Source organism: Mobula hypostoma, chromosome 25 (genome assembly GCF_963921235.1).
Source record: "Mobula hypostoma chromosome 25, sMobHyp1.1, whole genome shotgun sequence".
NCBI classification, from domain to species: domain Eukaryota; kingdom Metazoa; phylum Chordata; class Chondrichthyes; order Myliobatiformes; family Myliobatidae; genus Mobula; species Mobula hypostoma.
Window position 1 is genome coordinate 14,384,018 of NC_086121.1, and position 25,296 is coordinate 14,409,313.

A 25,296-nucleotide genomic window follows, 5' to 3' on the forward strand; every position below is an offset into this window, starting at 1 on the left:
AGTGTGTAACTTAAGGCTCCTGTACCTCCTCTCTGATGAGGGACCATGTGTCAGTGGCTAGATTTTGATAAATGTTCGAATGATTTGGGTATCAAAGAAAACTGGACCGGTGTGAAAGATCATGTGAACGGTGGCGGCCCAAAGGCGCGAAGTGGCTTATAGTCATGTTTCTGTCTCTCACCTTACAGAAGTGACCGCGCTTCACAAGTGTCAATTGAGCCGAGAAGCTTGGTCTGTCAGTACAGTACCGGTAACTGCCACCTACCCGGTGCCTCAGGATTCAGGACATCTTCCAGTCGGCGGCGGGGCGGCTTGATCCTTGAACCGATTGGCTGCAGGTGAAAACTATCCCTCGGCCCATTGGACAGATGTGTCCCTTTGTCGTGGATTGGCCGCCCGATGTTTTCTGCTGCTCGCCTTCCCTCGGGATTGGGGGAAGTAAGGTATGCCTGAGGCCGGCTGTGATTGGCTGTTGGGCGAGGAGCGCCGGGGGGGGGGGGCGGGGAGGGCGAGCAGCGTCGGTTAACCTGCAACCGCCATTTGTTTAGCGCGAGCGAGCGATGCCGGCGGAGATCCGGAGAGTTTCCCAGCAACAAGTTGGAGTGGGACGTACATAGTCGGAGAAAAGTGCGATTGCTGCTCAGAAATTATCATCGAAGGGGATTTCATCCTCTCTCACTGAAATATCCCTGACTTAACACGGGCTCTGGGGGAAAAAAAATCCTGCCTATTTTCTTGATCACCTTGGTGAATTCTGAGCCGAAACTGGACGTTTGGCAGAAATTAGCGAGGGGACGCTAGGTTTGGTGTAACTACTCTTCCCAACTTTACTACTCTTTCCCTGGTTTGCCCCGGAGCAGCAGGCTGGTAGAATCTTGCCTGTGTCATGCCGACGAGAGTGGATGACACCATGGAGTATGGAACAGGTGACTCGATCAAAGTGAAAGCTCACTACAAAGGGTAAGTAGTCGAGCAGCTCTCCGCAAGGATTTCTCTTCCCTTTAACCTCGACATGTGCTGGTAATTTATTTTAAACGAAATTGACCAAAAAGAAAGCCAAACTCCTTTTGAAGAATGGGAACATTCGCGATCATGGATTATTATTTGCTGATCGTTTAGAATCGAATTGTTTTGAATTGTACTTCAGGATTTTAGTGTTAGAACTCTGATTGCGAGAAATGTTCAGCTTTGTCTAAACCCTGTTTATGTATGCTAGTTAAAATGCGCTGTTAACGCTATTTGCCTGTGGTTTACTGATCACTTTACTTAGTCCGCCGGTTTGGACTTAATTGCATTCATCCTACACGTTGAATGTCTAATAACATCAGCTTTAAAAGTGATTATTATGATCATCATTGTTCACTTGTAAAGCGTTCACGTTAAGAAATATTTCCAGAAACAGTGGGTATCATTTTTTAATGACAGTTGTCTAAATGCATTACTACGGAACTACTCTATTATAAACTTCTTGTGACTCTAGGAAGTATACTGCTTTTCACTAATTCATATCTGTACAAACAAATATTCCACTAGAAATAGCTAAAATGCCAAATTCTGTGGAGATCGTTACTTTGGATTGCTTGATCCACCTGGACGACTAAATTCGTATCTATATTTCTTTGTTTAAGGACAAGTAAATTAAGTTATTAACTATACTACTAATAACTACAGTGGATTCTGGTTAATTGGGACACATCAGGACCAGTACATTTTGGCCAAATTAAGTGGCTGAAGCAATTAGCCAAAGTTTCATGGATATAGTTAAAAAGATGTATAAAAGACAAAAACACAAGGTGTTAATTACTATCGTCAAAACTACCATTAACTGAGTAACATATTATGTATTTAAATGAAATGCAGAACAAATTTGAACGCTATCAATATTACAGGACTATAAAATTATGTATTTGTTCCTAATAGTTATCAACAGAAGAATTAATCCAATGTACACTGCTGTGTTCTTTTGATTGACTGTAAATGAACTAAATCAGTGCAGCCACCTAGTGCCAATAATGGACACCTTTCAACAATGCTTTCAATGATTGCATACTCCAATTCTTCATTCTTGTAATGTTCAAGATGATTGTCCATAACGTCAAATACTTCCAAGCCTCAATGCTTGAAACCGCAATGAGCAAACCAGTTTTTAACTGTCTTACTGCTTATTACTCGCCAACTATCAGTGACAAAAATCACTACTTTTTGAACACAAATACACGCCACTGACGCTATTTAAAAACTAAGCATAGTATGGTGTCAAATGGCCACACGTCTGACACTAGTTAGAAACTGTTTGGTAACAGTCTCCTGTCCCAATTAAGTGGTATAGTAACAAATAAACAAAGGGAATCCTGGCTATTTTCTCAATTTGTTTTTGTTCTTTAAGAATTGACCCAAATAAGTAGCTGCCCCAATTGACTGATGGCCCAATTCACTGTATACTAAAACTCCCTTGATGAGGAATACCTGGACTTAACTTTTCCAAACGTTGTCAGAGGCTGCAGCTGTTCACAAGCTGTTGATTGGTATTCAGACTGCTTCTTTTATGCTAACAAAAGTAAAAAGTAAAATCAGTTTGAATCATGATAAGTTTAGCATTGGCTGACACCCACAAAATATGCAACATCAGAATTAGGAGCAGGAATATACCACTTGTCCCCTCAAGCTTGTTTCACCACTATTTAGTCTGAACGTGGCTGATTTGATTGTAAATTCATGCTCCACATTCTTGTCTGGTGTTGTCACCTTTTCATTCCTTTCATATTAAATATTTGTCTATTTGTGCCAGATATATAAAAATAAAATATTTAAACTGTCTCCATTACTATTTGATAGAAACAATTCCATAGTCATCATCCTTGAGAGGGGAAAGAATTTGCTTCATTTCATTTTTTAATGTGACCCCTTAATCAATAACCCGCTGTTCTACATTCTCCAATAAGAACAAACATCTTTTGACAAGGTTTTTGTTTTCTGTCACTTTTCCCCTCATTTTTCTAAGCTCCAGTGAAGTAAGAATAGCCTCATGTTTTACTTTTGTAGTCTGCAACCTAATGGCATATAAACATTTGATTCCCCAATTTCAGGTCACCTGCTCCCCTTCCATCCCTTTCTCTCTACTGGTCCATCCAGTCCTCTACGCACCAAATTATTGCACCCTATTTCTTTTCTCCCCACCACCTATTCTATCTTTACTTCCCCACTTTCTTCCAACTGAGTCCTCTCCCTCCACTGTAACCATCTACCCACCCCACCTCCTTTATTTGGTTCCATGCTCCACCTTCCTATCAGGCCCTTGTTGCCTTCACATATTACCTTGTAGCCCTTTCTATTTTCAATTTCCCCTGTTTCTCTTCCCTCCATCTGCTGTTCACTTCTCACCTGGTTCCACCTATTGCTTGCCAGCTCTCGTCCCACTCCTCCTTTTATCTCTATACTGGCTATTTTTCCTTGACCCAAAATGACGACTGTCCATTTACTTGCTAAGTTGCGACAGCAGTTTGCTTTTTTTATGCTCCCTATTCCATCATCTGCTGTTTCTGTCTCCAAGCTTATACCGTCCAATTTTCCTGACAAGACAACTCATCCATTCCAGATATTACTCTACCAAAACTTTCCTGTACTGTGTCCAAGCATTAACACCCAGACACACAGTAATAGGACTCCAGAGATCATTTTAGTTTTGGTCTGCTTTCTTAAGCGGGATAGAATTTAATTCTCATTTTTATAACCATGATCTTAAAAATATTAGTGCCACCACTTGAAATGTGATTGCTTCAGAAACTTTTAAAATTTGTAATCAGTGGAAATCTGAGTCTAGATCCAAAATGTTTAAAAGGCTGCAGTTTCTTACACTATCATTTGGTGTTTTTATGATCTTCAATCCTACCATCCTGCTACTTGGATGTCTCCTCAGAGTTTATTGTAGATGATTAATTTTGCAGAAACCTTTTGAATCAAGATATTCAAAGTTCTGTGGGTGTTGTCTTGGGTAAATTGGAGATCATTTCTATGCAGCTATAGCTAACTATACAGGCCTATTGTTTCCTTGAGTGGCAAGGTGTTTTGGATATCTGAGAAAGCATAGTTAGTGTTTTTTTAATGTTTACTTCTTTTGGAAAGTTGGACTCTTTGGCATTTTTGATTGTGTTGTAAAGTTTATGAATCACTTCCGTTGAGATTTTTAGGTGCACCAGAGTATGTAGCCATATTTTTTTTTTACACAGTTTCGTCTTGTTTCCCTAAATTAGATTAATTGACTGTCTTGTGAATTTTGCTTAGTCACGTTTCATGAGACAATGCTGGTGTTCTGCTAAGAACTTTAATGATATCCTGTGATCCTTGACTACTGTTGGGCAAGGCTTAAATGTCACAAAGCAAATGGTTCTTGAACTGTTTTTATTAGCTGAGCCTGCTTCTTTGGGTGATGGTACCACTGTTTCCTCAGCTACTTTAGAAGCCCAGGAGTAAAATTGATGACAGTTCTAAAATCTGATTCTGATGCAGATGTTGTTGACAACAAATCATCGCAAACTCCACGTTGTCAACATCATCCGCATCAGAAACCAGAAAGGGAAATGTGATTGTGTATGATCGTGAAATATACTTAACATGCCAACGAGATTGGTGACAGCCTTTTGTGTGCAGTTCCAATTCCTTTGTGCACTAGTAGCAAAAGATGTGTGCGCCTGCAAACACGCATGCACCTTAGACGGAACATAGTATACAACTGAATAATTATAAACTTTAAGAAAACATTTGATATCCTGAAGAAGGGTTTTGACCCAAAATGTTCATTTCCATAGATGCTACCTGACCTGTTGAGTTCCTGCAGCATTTTGTGTGTGTTCAATTTGATACCCTTGTCTGCTAAGCATGTAAGCAAATGCAACATGTGTGGAAATTAGTCTTGATTTTCTAGAGTTTTTTCAACTAGTCTGTGCTCTTGTGCAACTTTTTACTTGAAGTGAAGAAAATTCATCTGCAAAATATCAAAACAAACTAGACACATATTTCAATGACTTATTTGATGAATTTAAACTTTCTGAATTTTAAGGCCAACCTATTTCATGGAAGGCTTTACATTTTTCTCTAAAGATGGATTTTGTAGTTGTTAGTCAAATTCTTTTAAAGGATTCTCTGATCCTTGAACCCAGGTATAATTCTGAAATATTTTTCTTCTCACAAAATTGTTTGCTGAATATTGTACTTGCTTATCCCTTTGTTTTAGGACTGGGTTTTTGCAGTGCATTGTAGCTTAAACCATTGTTGGGAATATAATTACAAAATTAAGATGTATAACTTGAAAGCTTTAGACTACTTTGGGAAAGTTGAAAATGCTGCTGTTTTCATCTTGTAGATTGATTGAGCCTTTGAAGTACAGTAGATTTTGTGCCTTCATACAATAACGATGATTGCCTCCTCCAAATCTTCATTTTCATTAACATTCAAGAAGGTTGTTGATAGCTTCAAATTCTTCATAGTTGTGAACGTTGAAGTATGTGGCTGTTTCTGGCATTTCCAATACTTGAACCTTAGAGAGCAAGGCAGTTCGGAACTGTCTTACTGTTTATTTCTCGCCAACTACCAGTGACAAATATCACTGTATTTTGAAGACAAACACATGCAACTGATGCTATTTAAAACTGTTCGCTCTAAACATGGTGCAGTGTCAAATGGTCACACAATTGCGTGTGACTGATGCTAGTTAGAATCTGTTCAGCAACGTCTCCTACCCCAGTTTAGCAGCATAATGTCCCAAATAAACAAAGGGAACCGCAAGAATTTTCACAATTTTTATTTTTTAAGAGTTGTCCCAAATAAGCAGTTGCCCCAATTAACCGATGGCCCAATTAACTAGAATCCACTGTATGTCAGCTATGTAGTTCAAGAAATACAGACGTCTAAGGAAAGGGTGACCCGCTTGTTTTTGATCTATTCTGGCACTCCTTCCTGAATAGATAAATTCTTGGCAAAGCCATATCAATGTAATCAAGGAAGTTCAATAATTCATCTGTTCTATCAGTTGAAAGGTGTTAGTTTGGAGTGGGGGGGGGTGATGAAAGAACATTATCTTTTAAGGGCCCAATATTTGTTCTTCAGGTCCATTTAAATGAAAATCAGATATATTATCCCTGACTTGCATGACATGAAATTTTTTGTTTCATGACTGCAGTACAGTGCAAAGTTATATAAATAATTAAATTTAAAAATAGTGCAAAAAGAAAAGAATGTTGAGGTAGTGTTCATAGATTGTTCAGAAATCTAATGGCAGAGGGGAAGAAGCTCTTTCTGAATCATTGAGTGTGGATCTTCAGGCTCGAGACCTTCTCCCCGATGGTAGTAATGAGAAGTGGGCATATAGTGAGGATTCTTGGTGATGGATGCCACCTCTTGAAGATGTCCTCAATAGTGAGGAGGGTTGAATCTATGATGAAGCTGAGTTTACAACCCTTTGCAGCCCCTTGTGATCCTGTGCATTGGAGCCTCCATACCTGGCTATGATGCAACTGATCAGAATGCTCTCCACCGTACATTAACAGAAATTTGTAAGAATGTAAATCTGCCCTGGCTTATGTTCCTGATTGAAAACTTTAGATCAGGAGAACATTGTGGTTACGCTTTATGACAGAATGAATCCTGTATTCTAAATGAAGATGTTGTTTCCTTCCTTTTTGTTTTGCTTGTCTCTGCTTTCTTCTGTTAGGATCAGAATCATCAAATATATGCATAATGAAATACATTATTCTGTTAAATTATTAAACAATCACAGTCTAATTATTTTTATATGATTACTAAGTGGCACCAGGGGATTGGAACATTTAAGATTAAAACAAATATTTTTTTAAGAGTGGGATTCATTTCGACTTGTAGCCAATAATAATATTGCTAAAAAAATACTGCTGACGTGGTTGCTTGCAGCTGCTATGCACTTATCTCCTGCTTCACTAACATAAATTGAGGGGGAAAATTCTAATCACAATCCAGAAAATTGCAGATGCTGGAAATCCAAGTAAGACACATGAAATGTTGGAGGAACTCAGCAGGCCATGCAGCATCAATGGAAAAGATATAGTCGATGTTTCGGACCAAAGCATCAGGACTGGAAAAAAAGATGGGGAGTCAGAGTTAGAAGTGGGGGGGGGGGGGTGGAAGGCAGAAACACAAGGTGATAGGTGAAACCGGGTGGTGGGAGAGAGGTGAAGTAAGGAGCTGGGAAGTTGATTGGTGAAAAAGATACAGGGCTGGGGAAGGGGAATCTGATAGGAGAAAACAGAAGGCCATGGAAGAAAGAAAAGGGGAAGAGCACCAGAGGGAGGTGATGGGCTGGTAAAGAGATAAGGTGAGAGGAAAAAGGGAATGGTGAAGGGGGGGGGGCATTACCGGAAGCTCAAAATTACCTGATGACATGAACATTGGTTTCTCGAACTTCTGGTAATGCTCCACCACCCCTGCAGCATTCCCCATTCCCTTTTCCCTCTCTCACTTTATCTCCTTACCAGCCCATCACGTCCCTCTGGTGCTCCTCCCTCTTCTTTCTTCCATGGCCTTCTGTCCTCTCCTATCAAATTTCCCCTTCTCCTGTCCTGTATCTTTCTCACCAATCAGTTTCCCAGTTCTTTACTTTGCCCCTCAGCCCCACCTCCCAGATTCACCCGTCACCTTGTGTTTCTTCCACCCCTCTCCCTCCTTCTAACTCTGACTCCTCATCTTTATTTCTCCAGTCCCAAAGAAGGGCCTTGGCCTGAAATGTCAACTGTTTACTCTTTTCCATAGATGCTGCCTGACCTGCTGAGCTCCTCCAGCATTTTATGTGTATTGATGGGAAAAATCCCAAGTTTCTTTAAATTATGAGAAAAATAAGCAAATTCAATGTGCATTAACAGTGAGTTTGAATACCTTCCATCTTCAAAATTAATTAACAATCGTCCTACCTTTATACAGTAGTCATTATTGACTATTGTTTGCCAGAAATGGTTCTTACTGGTCCAAAATCTTCTCAACACACAAAAATGTTACAGTATGCTGTACTGCCATAATATTTATAGCTGCTATCAGTTGTGGTATCAAGACGTCAAGGAATAGAGGACTTTGAGTTTAGTATAATTTCCACTATGTAGGCAGTATAAGTACAAAATGCAGCCTTTGCACTTGTGAGTTGCAGGGGTGGGTGGGTAAAGTTCTTGGTTTTCATTGGATAATCTTTGCTAAAATATGTCAAATATATGGGTTTGGAAGTAAAAATATAAGCTGCTGGAATTTAGCAGGAACTGTGGAGGCAAAAGGATGGCCCATGTTTTGGCTTGTGACTCTGCTTCAGGACAGAGAGTGAAGATGGCCTGTAAGGAAGTGAGAAGGAGAGCTGTGCAGGGCTGGTAAGTGATGGGTGGAATCAAGTGAGGTGAGGGATGATGGGTAGATGGAGCTGGGTAAGTGAAGGGGAGGGGCAAGGTGGAGACAGACTGTAAGGTGATAAGTGAAACCAACCAGGTAAGGAGGGATGATGAGCAGATATAACCAGCTAGAGGAAGGAAATGGGGGGGGAGGTGGAGTTGAAGACAAGGTGGATTAGAGTTGTGGATGATGGGCAGATGGAAATAGGAAAAGGTCAGTTAATAGAGACAGAGAATCTAGGTGGAGATGTAGGAATGGAAAAGGATATTGTGTGTTCATATCATAGGGTTGTGGGCTACCCAAGTGGAATATGATATACTGCACATACATGTCTGTGTGGGAAGGGGAGTTGAATTGATGTGCAATCAGAAGCTCTATGACTTTGCAGGCATATACACATTTAAGGTGCCTAAGACTTTTGTACAGTACTGTAGCATTTTTATGTGTTGCACTATACTGCTGTTGCTGCAAAACAAAAATTGAATTTCATGACGTGTGAGTGATGATAAATCTGATCCAGATATGGGTCTCTATTGTGGATGGGGATGGGGCAGGGAGAAGAGAATCATGATTAGGGAAAGGAGAGGAGAGCGTGTGGAAAGCATTAGACATTTTGTACTGATCAATAAACCAATTGTTTAGAATAGTATGACCTTGTCTGGTGTTTCAGGGCTGGGTAAAAACCCCTGCCCATCTCCCTCCTTCTCTGCCGTCTGTCCCAGACCCTTCCTGTGACACTCCTGCCAGATTTACAAACTCATTTTCCACTCCATGTTGATAAATATAGTACTGTGCAATATGGCTATTTGGTCTCATCAATGTAAAGGAGACCACATGCGGGGCATCAACTGCAATAGATGAGTTGTAGGAGGTGTACGTAAATCTCTGCTGCACCTGGAAGAGTTGTTTGAATCCCTGTATATTGGTGAGCGAGCTGTTGTAAGACAAATATTGCAGAGGCAGTCAGGAGATGGAGAAGGTATATGGGGAAGAATGAGTAGACCAGGAAGTCACAGAGGGAGTGGTGGGGGTTGGGGGAGGGGAAGATGTGACTGCTTTTCCTTCCATTATATGTTTCTACTTTATCTTGCAGGCTGTTTTCATTTCCTCCTCCCTGTTCCACTCCCCCCAACTGGCTGCATCTGCCCAATTTTTTTTCCTTACCTGTTTCTATCAGTCACCATCTGCCCATCATCATCTCACCCCTCCTCTCTTGACACAATCGAGTTCCACCCGTCATGTACCAATCCTTATTGCACCCCTCCCTCTCATCTCTTTAGTCTGGCAATCTTTGTTCTGTATTTTCAGTTCTGATGCCAGGTCATGACCCAAAATTTTGTGTATAATGATACTGTTTGACCTACTGTGTTCCTTCACCAGTTTGTTTAATTTTTTTTAATGCTGTTTCCAGCATTTGCTGTCTCTTGTGCCCCTGTGGTACTGTACAGAAGGTATAGGAAGAACAGACAAAAAGGCAAAAATGCACTAAAGAATTGTGCCATTGTGTATGGAACCAGGAACTTTGGTCTCAACAAAATAAAAGTTGAGAAATGTTCACTTTAAGATGATTTTTTTTGTTCTTTTATTGTTTACTCTCTAGAATGCTGTTGTATAGCAGAACCCCACCAAGCCAGGCATTATTTATGAATTTGAGATGGTGTCACCTGACACTCAGATTTTGAAGTTGTACTGATGGAGAATTTGTCCTTACGAAGGGTCTCGGCCTGAAACGTCAACTGTACCTCTTTCTAGAGATGCTGCCTGGCCTGTTGCGTTCACCAGCAACTTCGATGTGTGTTGCTTGAATTTCCAGCATCTGCAGAGTTCCTCGTGCTTGAGAATTTGCCGTTGACTGTTTTTACTCTAAGTTTGGGATTTGTGCAAATGTGATGTGGAAAACATAAGTTGCTGATGGAGAATCAGCACTTTCTTTGGGTTTTCTATTTAGGAATCTGTCATTTTTAAGTTTAATAATTTAAAGGTTATTAACTTATACAACTCATTAAAACCCAATCTTGCAGAAAATTATGTTATCTTATTTTTAAAAGGCTTTAATAGTTATTTTTAAAGGTAAATCAAGATCTCTGTAATCTTCATGTTGCTTTCTCTTAAGTCTAGAGCAAGCACTTGTTACTTTACCAATGTCTAATAAAGTAAAGGTTTGTATCATTGTGAGCACATAATATGTAAATTCCCTGACTGTTTCATGAAGCACCTAAATGTGTACATTTCTGGTGGGTGCTATTTTGCATACTGAAGCTGTAGCAGACCTTGAGCTGAAGCCAGAAGTATAAATGCTGATTACTAGTTTAATTGATGCCAGAAAACTGAGGTTCTCCCTGTTTTCTTCATTTTATACAGGGGATAGAATTAGTGTGTGTGTGTATGTATATATATATATGTATGTATGTGTATGTACATATGTGTATATGTGTGTGTATACATACATACATATATATATATATACACACACACACACACACACACACACACACACACACACACATATATATATATATACATACAGGTTTCCCCCGCCATCCGAAGGTAGAGCGTTCCTATGAAATGGTTCGTAAGCCGAAATGTCGTAAAGCGAAGAAGCAATTACCATTTATTTATATGGGAAAATTTTGTGAGCGTTCGCAGACCCAAAAATAACCTACCGAATCATGCCAAATAACACATAAAACCTAAAATAACAGTAACATATAGTAAAAGCAGGAATGATATGATAAATACACAGTCTATATAAAGTAGAAATACTTCTCTACAGCGATTGCCTGCACAGATCTCCGTAGCGAAAATCTCACGCAAGCGCTCTCGGCAGAAAATCTCACGCAAGCGCTGTTGGCATAAACGCAGTCTCCAGTAATCTGTAAACTATGAAGCTGCCAAATCTACCAAATAACGCGTAAAAATACACAGCCTATATAAAAGTAGAAATAATGTATGTACAGTGTAGTATCACTGACTGGAATTGGGAAAACAGTGCCGAGCACACTGATGATGGTGTGTAAGACTGAGTCGTTGCAGGCTGGGTGGTGCAGTGGCTCCCGCCCTCCAGGCTGCCGACCCGATACATTGCCGCGAAGAATGCAGCAGTAGCCGGGAGGCACACAGCACACCGTTAAGAAAAAAGCTGAAATAAACATGCTAATTAATTAGGTGCTGCCGACACATAATTGTCGGCCCAGATCAGAGGCGATGCAGTCAGAAATCAGCATATATATATGTGTGTGTGTGTGTGTGTGTGTGTGTGTGTGTATGTATGTATGTGTGTGTATATATATATATAGGAACTGGGCATGTATTGCCCAATTGCCCATTTCCAATTAGTCTCGAGAATATGATGTGAGCCACGACCATGGGCTACTGTCATCCTTGGGATCATGGTGTTCCTATAGCGTTAGATAGGTGGAGTTGGAACATTTGGATGGTATTAAGGACCTGTGTGTATTGGGGGCACACAGAAACTCTGAATATATAGCAGAAGGTAAGCCTGCCTCACAAACTACTTACTTGTCTGCATCATCAGGCATCTTCCATCCTGTCTACAAGAGTTGACTGTTCCCACATTATTCCCAAGAATAAATGTGGGAACCAAGCTGGAATGGGAGTGAGTCATCCTCTGTCTCAATATATTACCTAAAGAGAAGATTCAAAGTACATTTATTATCAAAGTATGTACAGGTTATACAACCTTGAGATTTATCTGCTTACAGGCAGACACAAAGCAAGAAACTTGAAAGAACCCAATTAAAAAGAGAAAGACCAACACCCTAAAGCACAGAGAAAGAGAAAAAAAAAGTGTTACAAATCATGCAAACAATAGAAGCAAGCAACAGGATTCTAAACCAAATTAAGTCCATAGAACCGAATCCCCGGATAAAACCCAAAGCCTTGGTCTCAGTTCATATTAGTGGGGCAAATCGCTATGAAGCTGTCACAGACATAAAGCATAGCAGCTGGAGTAGACTCACAGCCTCAGTGCCACAAAGACAGGGTGAACATCACAGGAAAGCGAGCAAAATTGGTCCGAACCTCACCTCCAGACCCGACACCCAGTCGATCTGGACCAATGCTTAAATTGTCCGAACACCGGATCGTGCCTTGCATTAGGACCTCAGGCCCGGTGCAACAATATGCTCTGGGCCTAGACCTTGTTGCCCAGCTCCAAGTTGTTCTTGAGCTCTCTAACTGCTCAGCGCTCAGAGTGATCCAACCTCGCACCCAGGTTAGGTGGACTGGTGTCGAAACTCCTCTGCCTCAATGACTCCTCACCGAATCAAACACTCTAACCTATTTCCATCTGCGACCCCATCTCGAATACATAACACTTCGTCTTTGAATCAGATTTGCCTCCGCTCACATCTTCATTGTTTTGCAGTGAAAGTTTATCAGAATCAGTATCAGGTTTATTATCACCGGCTTGTGTTGTGAAATTTGTTAACTTAGCAGCAGCAGTTCAATGCAATACATAATATAGAAGGAAGAAGAAAGAAATCAATCAATCAGTTACAGTATATGTATATTGAATAGATTAAAAATTGTGCAAAAGAACCCAGAAATGATATATATTAAAAAGTGCGGTAGTGTTCAAGAGTTCAATGTCCATTTAGGAATCGGATGGCAGAGGGGAATAAGCTGTTCCCTGAATCGCTGAGTGTGTGCTTCGGGCTTCTGTACCTCCTACCTGATGGTAACTGTGAAAAAAGGGCATGTCCTGGCTGCTGGAGGCCCTTAATAATGGACGCTCCCTTTCTGAGACACCGCTCCTTGAAGATTTCCTGGGTACTTTTTAGGCTAGTACCCAAGATGGAGGCCGACTAAATTTACAATCCTCTGCAGCTTCTTCCGGTCCTGTGTAGTAGCCCCCCCCCCCTGTATCAGACAGTGATGCAGCCTGTCAGAATGCTCCCCGCGGTACATCTATAGACGTTATTGACATACCAAATCTCTTCAAACTCCTAATGAAGTCTAGTCACTGTCTTGTCTTCTTTATAACTGCATTGATATCTTGGGACCAGGTTAGGTCCTCGGAGATCTTGACATCCAGGAACTTGAAACTGCTCACGATCTCCACTTCTGATCCCTCTATAGGATTGGTATGTGATTCTTCGTCTTGCCCTTCTTGAAGTCCATAATCAGCTCTTTCATCTTACTGATCTTGAGTGCTAGGTTGTCGCACGACACCACTCCACAAGTTGGTATATATCGCTCCTGTATGCCCTCTCATCACCATCAGAGTTTCTACCAATAATGGTTGTATCATCAGTAAATTTATAGATGGTATTTGAGCTATGCCTAGCCACACAGTTGTGGGTATAGAGAGAGTAGAGCAGTGGGCTAAACACACACTCCTGAGGTGCACCAGTGTTGATCATAAACGAGGAGGAGATGTTATCACCAGTCCGCACAGATTATGGTCTTCCGGTTAGGAAGGTGAGGATCCAATTGCAGAGAGAGGTACAGAGGCCCAGGTTCTGTAACTTCTCAATCAGGATTGAGGGAATGATGGTAGAAAATGCTGAGCAATAGTCGATGAACAGCATCCTGACATAAGAGTTTGTGTTGTCCACACCTGGACAACATTATCACAATTTACTTCAGAAAAAATGTTATTAATAATGTTTTTAGTCTAATTTTGTTCCTTTTGAACTACCAATAAACTGTTGCTCACCTTTTAGTAGCGCCATCTTAAACCAGAAGATGACGAGTCTGAGGATTTTGACTGAATCCTGGTGAAGGTAGAACAATGTTTCCAAGTTATAGTGATATGGAACTTGAAGAGAAGCTAGCATGTGGTGCCATTCCTCTACTTCTAGTTCTCTGTTTTTCCCCTGTTTTAGATAAAGTTTGCAGTTTGCTTTAATATATTTTGTAGATGGGACTTTTTTTTCCAAAAATATACTTTATTCAGAAATATTACAAAATAAAGTTACTTACAAAAAAAAAGTTCATTGACTCTGAGTCCTTATTCAATAAATAAACTTATTCAAAATAAAGATGTTTACAATAAATCATTTGTTGACACTCAAACCTTAGTCAAGAATAAAATTTATTTACAATAATAATATTTACAATAAAAAGCCAGGCATTGACTCTCATTTCTTTACTGAAGTTCCTTTACGGTCTATACCTTTCCACATTTCCAGCCACTCCTGTGGCACCATGTTGATTCATCTATGCACACCACTGATGAGGGGTATACTCCTCCCCACCCGACCCCTCCCACTCATGTGGGTGACGAACCTTAAACTGTGGTCCTTCCCCAAGGGCCTTCGCGGTGGCTGCACCAAGTTTGAGTGCATCCCTCAGCATGTATTCCTGCAGGCGAGAATGTGCCAGCTGGCAACATTCAGCCACGGATATCTCCATGTGCAGGTAGATCACCAATTTTCGGGCTGACCAAAGAGTGTCCTTCATCAAGTTGATGATCTGCCAGCAGCATTGGATGTTGGTCTCCGTGTGCATCCCTGGGAACAGCCCGTAAATCAGGGAGTCCTCGGTTACGCAGCTGCTGGGCATGAATCTTGACACTGTCCCTTCCATCCTCCTCCACACCTTCTTTGCGAACCCACAGTGTGCGAAGAGGTGAGTCACTGACTCCACCTCACTGCAGTCCTCCCATGGGCAGCGGGGTGTGGAGACGACGTTCTGGGTGTACAGGAAGGATCTGACAGGGAGGTCCCCTCTCACCACCAGCCAGGTGAGGTCTTGGTGCCTGTTGATGAGGTCTGGCGATGAGGCAATTTGCCGGACGTACTGGACGGTTTGCTCAGGGAACATGATGCAGATGGGACATGGTGCAGTTGTGGAATGTTTATGGTGGAGAAAGTGAATGTTTGAGTAGCAGAAAGGGTGCCAGTCAAGCAGGATGCTTTGTCTTGAATGTAGTATAGTTATGTTTGTAGCCACAACTCATTCAGTCATTTCTGATTTGTACTTTGTTGATGGAAGTCTTTGTGGAATCAAGAGTAGAATTAATTGCTGCAGATGTTACCAAATTTCCAGGTGTCCTGTTGTCACAGTATTTGGAATCATAAATATTTAGAATAGCTTGTTCTGTGGAAAGAGGTTATTAAGTCCATCAACTCTGAATTGAGCAATCCTGACAGTCTCAATCCTTTTAACCATGCAAGTTATTTTCTTAAGCGCTAATCCATTTCTCTGTTGAAACTCCTAATTGATTTTGTTTCTTCCTGCAATTTGCAGCTGGTTCAATTGAGTTTCCAAATACAAAACAAAGATAGCCTTAGCTAGTTATTGAGTGACTGTTCTGTTCTTGGTAGCCAGGGATTAGGCAGGGATTTCGAGAGTAATACCACTAAACTGGGTCAATTACTGTAATGCTTTGATGAATTGAGGTAGTGACAGTTGACCAGATTAAACAAAGGGTGATGAAGTAAAACTGCTTTATTTGGTGATTGCTTAAAATGAGCATCTTATGAACTATACAATCATTGGGATATGTATCTCAATCACAATAATGAAAACCCTAAATGTTGCATAGCCAGTTCAGCATTGTAGTTCTATTGATATCACATGGATGTTTCTGTCAGGTAGTTAACAGCTTGCATTTATTTAACATTTTAATTTCTTTATTAATGTTGTTAATTTAGAGATAATATCTCCAAAAATGGTGCTATAAATCTGCTTCAAAGTTGAACAGTGTACAAAAGTGTGTAATTTGGCTAATTTGCAGTTTTACGCCAAAATTTGAATAATGATTGACCTTAAATTCTTAAATTGACTGATTCAGAATATAAGTCATCTTATTGCTTTTGACCACATTTTAACTTCCTTGTAATGTTACTGTGATTTATTCAGAGATAGTGATCCCAATTCACTGTCCTTTACTATAGCTTTGGAGTTTGATATTGGAAGACAATATAGAAAAGTCTTTAATGGGAGGGGAGGAATTATAATATTAGGCAGGAATTTAGGAGCATACGTTGGGAACAGATATACTTGGGAAAATGCACAATGGCAACGTGGTGGTTTGTAGTGGGCACTTGTGTGGGTTTCTGGATAGGTGTGTCTGACTGAGGCAGGAAAAGGACGAAAGCAGGTGAAGGAACCATGGTTGACAAGAGATGTGGAACATCTGTTCAAAAGGAAGAAAGAAGCTTACTTAAGGGTTAGGAAGCAAAGCTGGGGGGAAATACAGATTTCAATTTTGGGATCTGCTGCAGATACCTTTTTCAATAGAGCACTCCTGCGCCCCCCCCCAGAAAAGCTTTATTACAGGCTTAATCTGTATATTTGATCAATACAGTGGTTTATTTGAGTAACAATATCTGTTCTGGCAAGAATTGGGACATTTTTGCATTCAGAAAGACAAGACGTGAAGAAGTAATGATAGGTCATGTTTTTACTGAATAACCTGAGGACTTGAGTGGCCTTTTGCCCATCTCCTTCACATAATTTGTTTATTTGTAATTATGTGACACTTCACACCTGCATGTAATCAATTATCATGGCTTATCCTGTGCCTCAAATTCACTTTTTTGATGACTCCTTTATCTGGCTTCCCTAACCATCAAGAGCTTTACAACCTTTTTTCCAGAAAGGAATTGTCTCTCAACTGTTCAAAGTCACTGATTTTTTTTTTGTCCTGAAACTACTCTACATGGAGGAAAAAGTAGTGTTCCATTTACTTTTTTAATCTGCAAATTTCAATATGTTGCAGGATTTAATCATCCTGTGGTTACTAAACTTGCTGGATGATTTGTGGATGTCAATTCAGTGTACCTGCTAATGTTTTGTACATTAGGGATGATTTCAAGGGCTCGAGCCCGTGCTTCCACTCGTTGATTGGCATCATCATGAAGGTGGCCACAAAATTGCCACCCCTACCAAGGAACTATTTGATAGCATATCTTGTGCATTTGTGCACTGACAACTGAGAGATCCTGAAAATGTTTCTTGCAGAGTCTTAAATGTTGAGAGTGCTGGCATCTTTGAAAACTAGAAAAGTGCTGCCAATTGGACCAGCTGGTCAACTGTCCGCATGCTTAACTTGTCTGTATTACCTTAGGCAATAACTAAGCTGCCTGGGATACTAATTTTCCCAACACATTGAGGAGCAGGGAGCACAGGGAAATGGGACAATGTGGATTGCTCTATGAAGGTCAAATAGCTGTCTTCTATGTTGCAACAGTCCCTTGTTTTCTCTCCAAGTTATAATTGCAGAATCAGAATCAGGTTTAATATCACTGCCATATGTCTTGAAAATTGTTGTTATGCAGCAGCAGTACATTACAATACATAAACTGTAAGTTACAGTAAGGTATATCTATATATTCTGCCTCAAGTAGTGCAAGTAGTGATTTTTTTGTACATTGTGATGCTTTCCTGGACTTGACTGATAATGGGCTGAGAACTTCCTATTTTTTTTTCCTTCAGTACCTGTAACCTACTGGAGCTATTTCAGAATCTTGGAAATTAACGCATGTAGCGCTTTAAGCAAATGTTGGACTGAATGTACTTTCTTTGGGAAGTCAGGTTAAGGGTCACAGAATAGATTAGGTAATTTAAATTGGATCTGCACATTAAATTTGAATGAATATCAGTTGAAGTACCATTTAAAACAAATGTAATGCAACTGGAACACTGATATAGAGTGACATTTAGTGGTTAGAAAGTGTAGCTAGTTTCAAGGCATTTCTTTTCAGAAAAAGTAGAGCTTTCTCCACTGGAGGATCTAAACTATTAGATGGTGTGTTATTTAATTGGATACATATTCATGGATGAAATAATATGTTCAAAGGTCCAATTTAATGTCAGAGAAACTAATACAATATACATCCCAAAATGCTTTTTCTTCGCAACCATCCACGAAAACAGAGAAGTGCCCCAAAGACTGAACGACATTTAAATGTTAGAATCCCAAAGTACCCCCCCCCCAGCTCGACACCCTGTCGCGCATAAGCGGCAGCAAGCAACAATCCCCCCTCTCCCACTGGCAAAAAAATGCATTAGCACCCGCCACTGAGCACTCAAGCGTGAGCAAAGCAATAGCAAAGACACAGACTTGCAGTTACCCAACGACTACGCGTTTCACCCAGTATATGACATACTACAGGCTCTCTCTCTCCCCCTAATAAGGGAGAAGGAGGTGTCTCTGTCTGTTTTTCCCAGCGAGCGGGGAGACACAACAAACAACTCGCTGGTTTACGATGTTAAAAGTCCGTTATGTTGCTTTTTTCGAGTTCTGTGCCTGAAGATCTCAAAGATCTCAGGTCTCTGGGCACACGGTCTCAGATATCCCGACTCTCCTGACAACACGTGGGTCTCCTGCCGTGACACCAACCCTCGATCCACCTGTCTCCAGAGCCCCAAGATCCTAGACTTCCAAATCTGAGCCGGACTCTTAGGCGGAGCCCTTGGCGTGCTGAACAACAACTGGTTGTGAAACCCCGAGAGTGGGTCCCATTCCCGCAAAGAACCGAAGTCAGCCTGTAACTACGGGTCAGGGTCTTCAAAAGAACCCTGAAAGGGAAAAATAAGGGTATTAAAGATGGAAGTAGAGCTGTTTCCGAAGATGCAAGCAAAGGAGTCGCTGTTTAGTGCCATCATTACTCTGCTTCACCTCTTCTCTTGTTGTATATGCAATTGGAAACAAGTCCAAAACTCAGACTTCCTCAACTTGAAGGAGACTGATATAGGACTAACTATCTGTATTAAATGTAATGAAACTTCTGTAATGCCTGCTTTGCTGCTGTTGCTACTGTGTGGTCCAGAATTTCTGGAGGGGAAGGTCCCGAGTCCTCGGCTTTGCTTGTTGCTTGGTGGCTGGGGCGGGGTCGAAGCACTCGGCAGAGGATGGTGCTCGGAGGGGCTGGTCGGAGGCTCAAAGTTTGCAGACGGACTCAGAGTCCGCTGCGGTCGGGTGCTTCCAATGGTGCTGCATTGGCAAGTTTGTGGCGTTTGGAGGTTCATGGCAGGGAGAGTTTCTCCCTTCTGCCGCCAGCGTGAGATGATGAGGCTATCGAGACTTTGAGATGTTTTTTTTTACTGTGTCCATGGTCTGCTCTTTATTAAATTATGGTATTGCTTTGCACTGTTGTAACTATATGTTATAATTATGTGGTTTTGTAAGTTTTAGTCTTGGTTTGTCCTGTGTTTTCTTGTGATATCATCCTGGAGGAACGTTGTATCATTTTTTGATGCATGCATTTCTAAATGACAATAAACAAGGACCTGAGTGTGCTCATAATCTAATCTAAAAAAAATACAAAAACGATATGTGGAAGTAGGTGGAATTTGCCCCTTTAATTGCATCAAATTTAGTTTTAAACTAAATTCCTTGTCACAGTGTTGAAGGTGAAAATAAAACAAAAAAATTTGCAGAATTTTTTAGCGGATGAAGCATTATCTATGGGAAAGTAAAAACAGTTACTATTTCCAAGGTTTGTGACCTTTTGTATACTTACGTTAGAAACAAAGCAAGCTCTAAATTACAGAGAGGAGGTAGGGTGGAGAGAACAAAAATATTGGGTTGATACCAAGATTAGATGAAATGGAAGCTACTAGTACTAAATTGAAGCAATGGCTGTTTCAGGTATTACATAACATTTTCCAAACTTCATAAACTGCTTCAATTTAGTACAGATTGTCCATGTGAAATTGGAAGAAATGGAAGCATATTGTTGCTTGGTGGGAAGGGAAGAAATATTATGTGTTTATTTATTATTTATCACGTGCACATTGAAACACGGTGAAATGTGTTGTTTGCTTTAACAACAAACACAACATAAGGATGTACTGGAGCAGCTTGCAAGTGCTGTCACACATTTTAGTACCGACATAGCATGCCCGCAATCTTGGAAGAACTACACACAACACATCACCATAGCTTACAACAAGCAACCAAACAACATCAAAACAAGCTGCTGTCCTTAGAAACAGTGTTTGGGTTTTTGTTAGAGGTAACAGGTGCTTAGGAATGTGAGCCATCCAATCAGGAGAGAAGGCTGGGGGAGCGGGTTTTTTTTTTGTGTCTGACTCCGGTGTGAGCCTTGGTCTTAGTTTGGCGGGAGAGAAGATGATGGAGACAGCCAGTCATAGGATTCAATCCGGTGGGGACTGTGATCTGGTGTGGGAGTCTACTGAGGATCGGTGAAGATGATTTGGAAGAGTTGAGCTCCAACTTGTGCACATTTGACTGTTTAATTATAATGGGCCCTTTTTGGTATTTTTTTCTTTTCTTTACTAACTCTTTAGTTAGGTTTACATTCATAAGTATACTTTTAATTATGTGCAATGTGCGGTCTGTTATTTCCTGGCAATGAGCTGTAACAGGGCAGCAAATCACACAGCATTCACACAAACCGGGGCTTGGGTGGGAGAAATATCCAAATCTCACGGATTTGGTGTGACTGGAATGTGTATACCCTAGACATATTTGGCCAGAGAACTGTGGGTTTCTTGGCGCTGAGTTGGGAGACCACCAGCGAGGGCTAATGAACAGTTTCCTGAGATGCCTGGGAAGAAAGGGGTTGTTTTGAGCTGTTGTCTCACTTGTATATGGTAGAATCATCTCCACATTCTCTAGACATCAACGTGGAAAACTTTGGAAGATCAACTGGATCATGACTGCCTTTATAGAATTAGTCTAGTTTTGGACTTTTCATTTGGTAATATAAATAAGTTTTGTATAAGCAGTTTGAGATATTTGGATGAATTGCTTGGCCATTTCAGTTTGGAGTCCGATTAATATGGATCTGCAGTTAATATAGGCAAGACTAAGTAGGGATGAAATCTTCTTTGAAGAAATTGGTGAACCGTATAGGTTTTTATGAGAATCTTAAAACTTCCAGGCAATTGGTATACTTAATAGCTTTCTTTTGGAATTTCACTTAATTTGAACTTCAATTGTCCAGATGTACTTATATCTGGATGCAGTTAACTAGGTAATTACAAAATATAAGCCTGAAGGTCTTTCAATGTAGAAGCCGCTAAGGAGCCCTGAGATATGTAACTGCTCTGTAAGTAACCCAAAAATTGCATTGTAGCTCTGTCTGCAAGTAAGTCATGTTGCCTTGTAGTTGCTAAGCAATCAGTTTATTGCTAAGTAACCTGGAATGCATTTTTTAGAGTTGGCATTTTTCTCCCATAGTGCTCTGACTTCAATAAAAAGAATGAAGTGGAACTGGAAGGTTGTGTTCAGAATATTAACACTGACCTTGTGTTGCTGACATAGTTGCTATCCTTAATTAGGTTACAACTGACAATTATTGGGAAATGTTATCAAGCATTTTGAGTTAATTTAATGGAAAGAATGTCCATGCAATAGTAAGTCCTCTATTTGTGTTGTATGTTCTCATGGGGAAACACAATAATTGGTTTTGTATAATATTTGTTTTAATGGAAGCTTTCAATTAATGCAAAACAATTTCGCTATTCCTGAAAAAAAGAGAAATAAATTCCATTCCTATAACTAATATCTGTAATTCCAGTTGTTGGAATCCCATATATTATCTTTTTGGATATACTTGCCAGAAGATTTTAGTTCGTACTTTGATGAAAATAACAGTATGTTTAAATTGTTTTTATTTTCTAGTTGTTTTATTTAATCATTAATTTGACAATATTTAATTTGTGTGTAATTCATCTGTAGATTTTATCTTTAATTCCTTAGTTATTGTGTGTTGTGTGTACTACTAGTCCGGAGAAATGTTGTCTCGTTTGACGATATAAATGTATACCATATTAATGACAATAAACTTGATTCTATATGAAATAGTATCACACAAACACGAGGAAATCTGCAGATGCTGGAATTTCAAGCAACTCACATAAAAATTGCTGGTGAACGCAGCAGGCCAGGCAGCATCTATAGGAAGAGGTACAGTCGACGTTTTGGGCCGAGACCCTTCAGACTAACTGAAAGAAGAGATAGTAAGAGATTTGAAAGGGGGAGGGGGAGATCCGAAATGATAGGAGAAGACAGGCGGGGGAGGGATAGAGCTAAGAGCTGGAAAGTTGATTGGCAAAAGGAATATGAGAGGATCATGGGACGGGAGGCTTAGGGAGAAAGAAAGGGGGAGGGGGGAAATCCCAGAGTATGGGCAAGTAGTGAGGGAGAGGGAGGGAGAGAGAGAGAGAGAGAGAGAGAGAGAGAGAGAGATAATGGATGGGGTACGGAGGGGAGTGGGGCATTAACGGAAGTTAGAGAAGTCAGTGTTTATGCCATCAGGTTGGAGGCTACCCAGACGGAATAGAAGGTGTTGTTCCTCTAACCTGAGTGTGGCTTCATCTTGACAGTAGAGGAGGCCGTGGATAGACATATCAGAATGGGAATGGGATGTGGAGTTAAAATGTGTGGCCACTGGGAGATCCTGCTTTCTGTGGCGGACAGAGCGTAGGTGTTCAGCGAAATGGTCTCCCAGCCTGTGTCAGGTCTTGCCAATATATAGAAGGCTGCATCGGGAACACCGGACGCAGTATATCACCCCAGCCGACTCACAGGTGAAGTGTCGCCTCACCTGGATGGACTGTCTGGGGCCCTGAATGGTGGTGAGGGAGGAAGTGTAAGGGCATGTGTAGCACTTGTTCCGCTTACAAGGATAAGTGCCGGGAGGGAGATCGGTGGGAAGGGATGGGAAGGAAGAGTGGACAAGGGAGTCGTGTAGGGAGCGATCCCTGCGGAAAGCAGGGGGGGGTGGCGGGAGGAAAAGCTGTGCTTAGTGGTAGGATCCCATTGGAGGTGGCGGAAGTTATGGAGAAATATATGTTGGACCTGGCGGCCGGTGGGGTGGTAGGTGAGGACAAGGGGAACCCTACTCCTAGTGGGGTGGCGGGAGGATGGGGTGAGAGCAGATGTGCGTGAAATGGGAGAGATGCGTTTGAGAGCAGAGTTGATGGTGAAGGAAGGGAAGCCCCTTTCTTTAAAAAAGGAGGACATCTCCTTCGTCCTGGAATGAAAAGCCTCATCCTGAGAACAGGTGCGGCGGAGACGGAGGAATTGCGAGAAGGGGATGGCGTTTTTGCAAGAGACAGGGTGAGAAGAGGAATAGTCCAGGTAGCTGTGAGAGTCCGTAGGCTTATAGTAGACATCAGTAGATAAGCTGTCTCCAGAAATAGAGACAGAAAGATCAAGAAAGGGGAGGGAGGTGTCGGAAATGGACCAGCTCCCGTCCCATGATCCTCTCGTATATCTTTTGCCAATCAACTTTCCAGCTCTTAGCTCCATCCCTCCCCCTCCTGTCTTCTCCTATCATTTCAGATCTCCCCCTCCCCCTCCCACTTTCAAATCTCTTACTATCTGTTCTTTCAGTTAGTCCTGACGAAGGGTCTGGGCCCAAAACGTCGACTGTACCTCTTCCTACAGGTGCTGCCTGGCCTGCTGCTGCGTTCACCAGCAATTTTTATGAAATAGAATCACTTGTTTTGAGGAGCTGCTTTTGGGCTTATAGAAAACATAATCAAATAACTTTGCTTTGAAAGGAGAGAATACTCAACTGGTCAGTTATTAAGTTTCATACAACAAGATCTCTTTCAAAACCACTAATTGTTAATATTTCTAGGAAGAGGTGTAGTCGACGTTTCAGGCCGAGACCCTCCGTCAGGAAGTCCTGACTCGGCCTGAAACGTCGACTGCACCTCTTCCTAGAGATGCTGCCTGGCCTGCTGCGTTCACCAGCAACTTTTATGTGTGTTGCTTGAATTTCCAGCATCTGCAGAATTCCTGTTAATTGTTAATATTTGCCAGCCAAAACTTGGTACACAGTTCTGAAAATACAAGTAGTAAATCTAAACTTCAAATAAACTTTAGTGATGATTAATGTCTTGTGTGGCCTCCTAATAAATTGCATTTGGTGGCTAGAATATTAGATTTATCATTGTGGTACTGATTTGATCAAAGTGCTCCAGAGTGACACTGATTCCAGCTCCTGAGTGACTTTTAATTCTTCTTCTCCTATTATGTGAGGTGGAATTTGGTGACCACTTGGCCTGGCCCAATGACATTAATTACATGAATAAAACTGGTATTTTCACATCTTAGTTATTTTCTTTAAGGTAGTATATTCCTGAAAAGAAGTATAAAGCTAATATCTACACAGTCCTGACGAAGGGTTTCGGCCTGAAACGTCGACTGCGCCTCTTCCTATAGATGCTGCTTGACCTGCTGCGTTCACCAGCAACTTTGATGTATGTTGCTTGAATTTCCAGCATCTGCAGAATTCCTGTTGTTTGCGTTTAAATCTACACAGTTTGTTCGGTGTGTCCCAAATGCAGCACAGAGAAGGATTGAATCAATAGCTTATCCTTAACAATTCTTTTGAAAAAATGTATATTTTCAGATAGCTGTGCTATAATGCTATACTTGCAGTTCTAAAAATCCTAGCATTATGGAAAGCCATATTTTTGCAGAAGAAGCTATGGTTATTTTCAAAGCACAATTGTGCAATTGTACTATAACCAATACGGCCCCAAAATGCAAATAATGTTCCCTAAATAATTTATCATATTATTATCAATTTTCATAATGGAAACATGTTATTGCTTCCTGTATTAGAAAATACATTTTGTGGTTTCCATTTTAATTGGGTTTGTTTGCAGAATTCAATGCAGAAGTATTAATAATTGCCTAAGATAAATCAAGTCATAAAAGCGCAGAAAAGAGCTAGACTTGGTACAGTTATCACCTATTGAATCAGATTTTGACATTCCATATTACAAGCCTTTAATAGTATGATCAATAGCATTACAAACTTAATTGATTATCAGAAACATGAGTTATTTGGATAACACACAAAATGCTGGAGGAACTCAGCAAGTCAGATGGCATCTAATGGAAGGGAATGAACAGTTGATGCTTTGAGCCGAGACCCTCCATTAGGGCTGGAAAGGGAGGGGTCAGAAGTTAGTAAGCAGAAGTGTGTTAGTTATTTG

The 25,296-nt window shown here is 40.8% G+C and overlaps 1 protein-coding gene across 1 annotated transcript in view; it reads left to right on the plus strand.

Annotated features, from left to right (window-relative positions):
- Nucleotides 1-517: 517 nt before the first annotated feature.
- Nucleotides 518-25,296, plus strand: part of prkcz (protein kinase C, zeta) — a 395,150-nt gene continuing 370,371 nt past the window's right edge. The window contains exon 1 of the mRNA XM_063033456.1: nucleotides 518-960. Coding sequence (XP_062889526.1) covers nucleotides 887-960 — 74 coding nt within the window. The 5' untranslated portion in view covers nucleotides 518-886. The remainder of the gene's footprint in view (nucleotides 961-25,296) is intronic.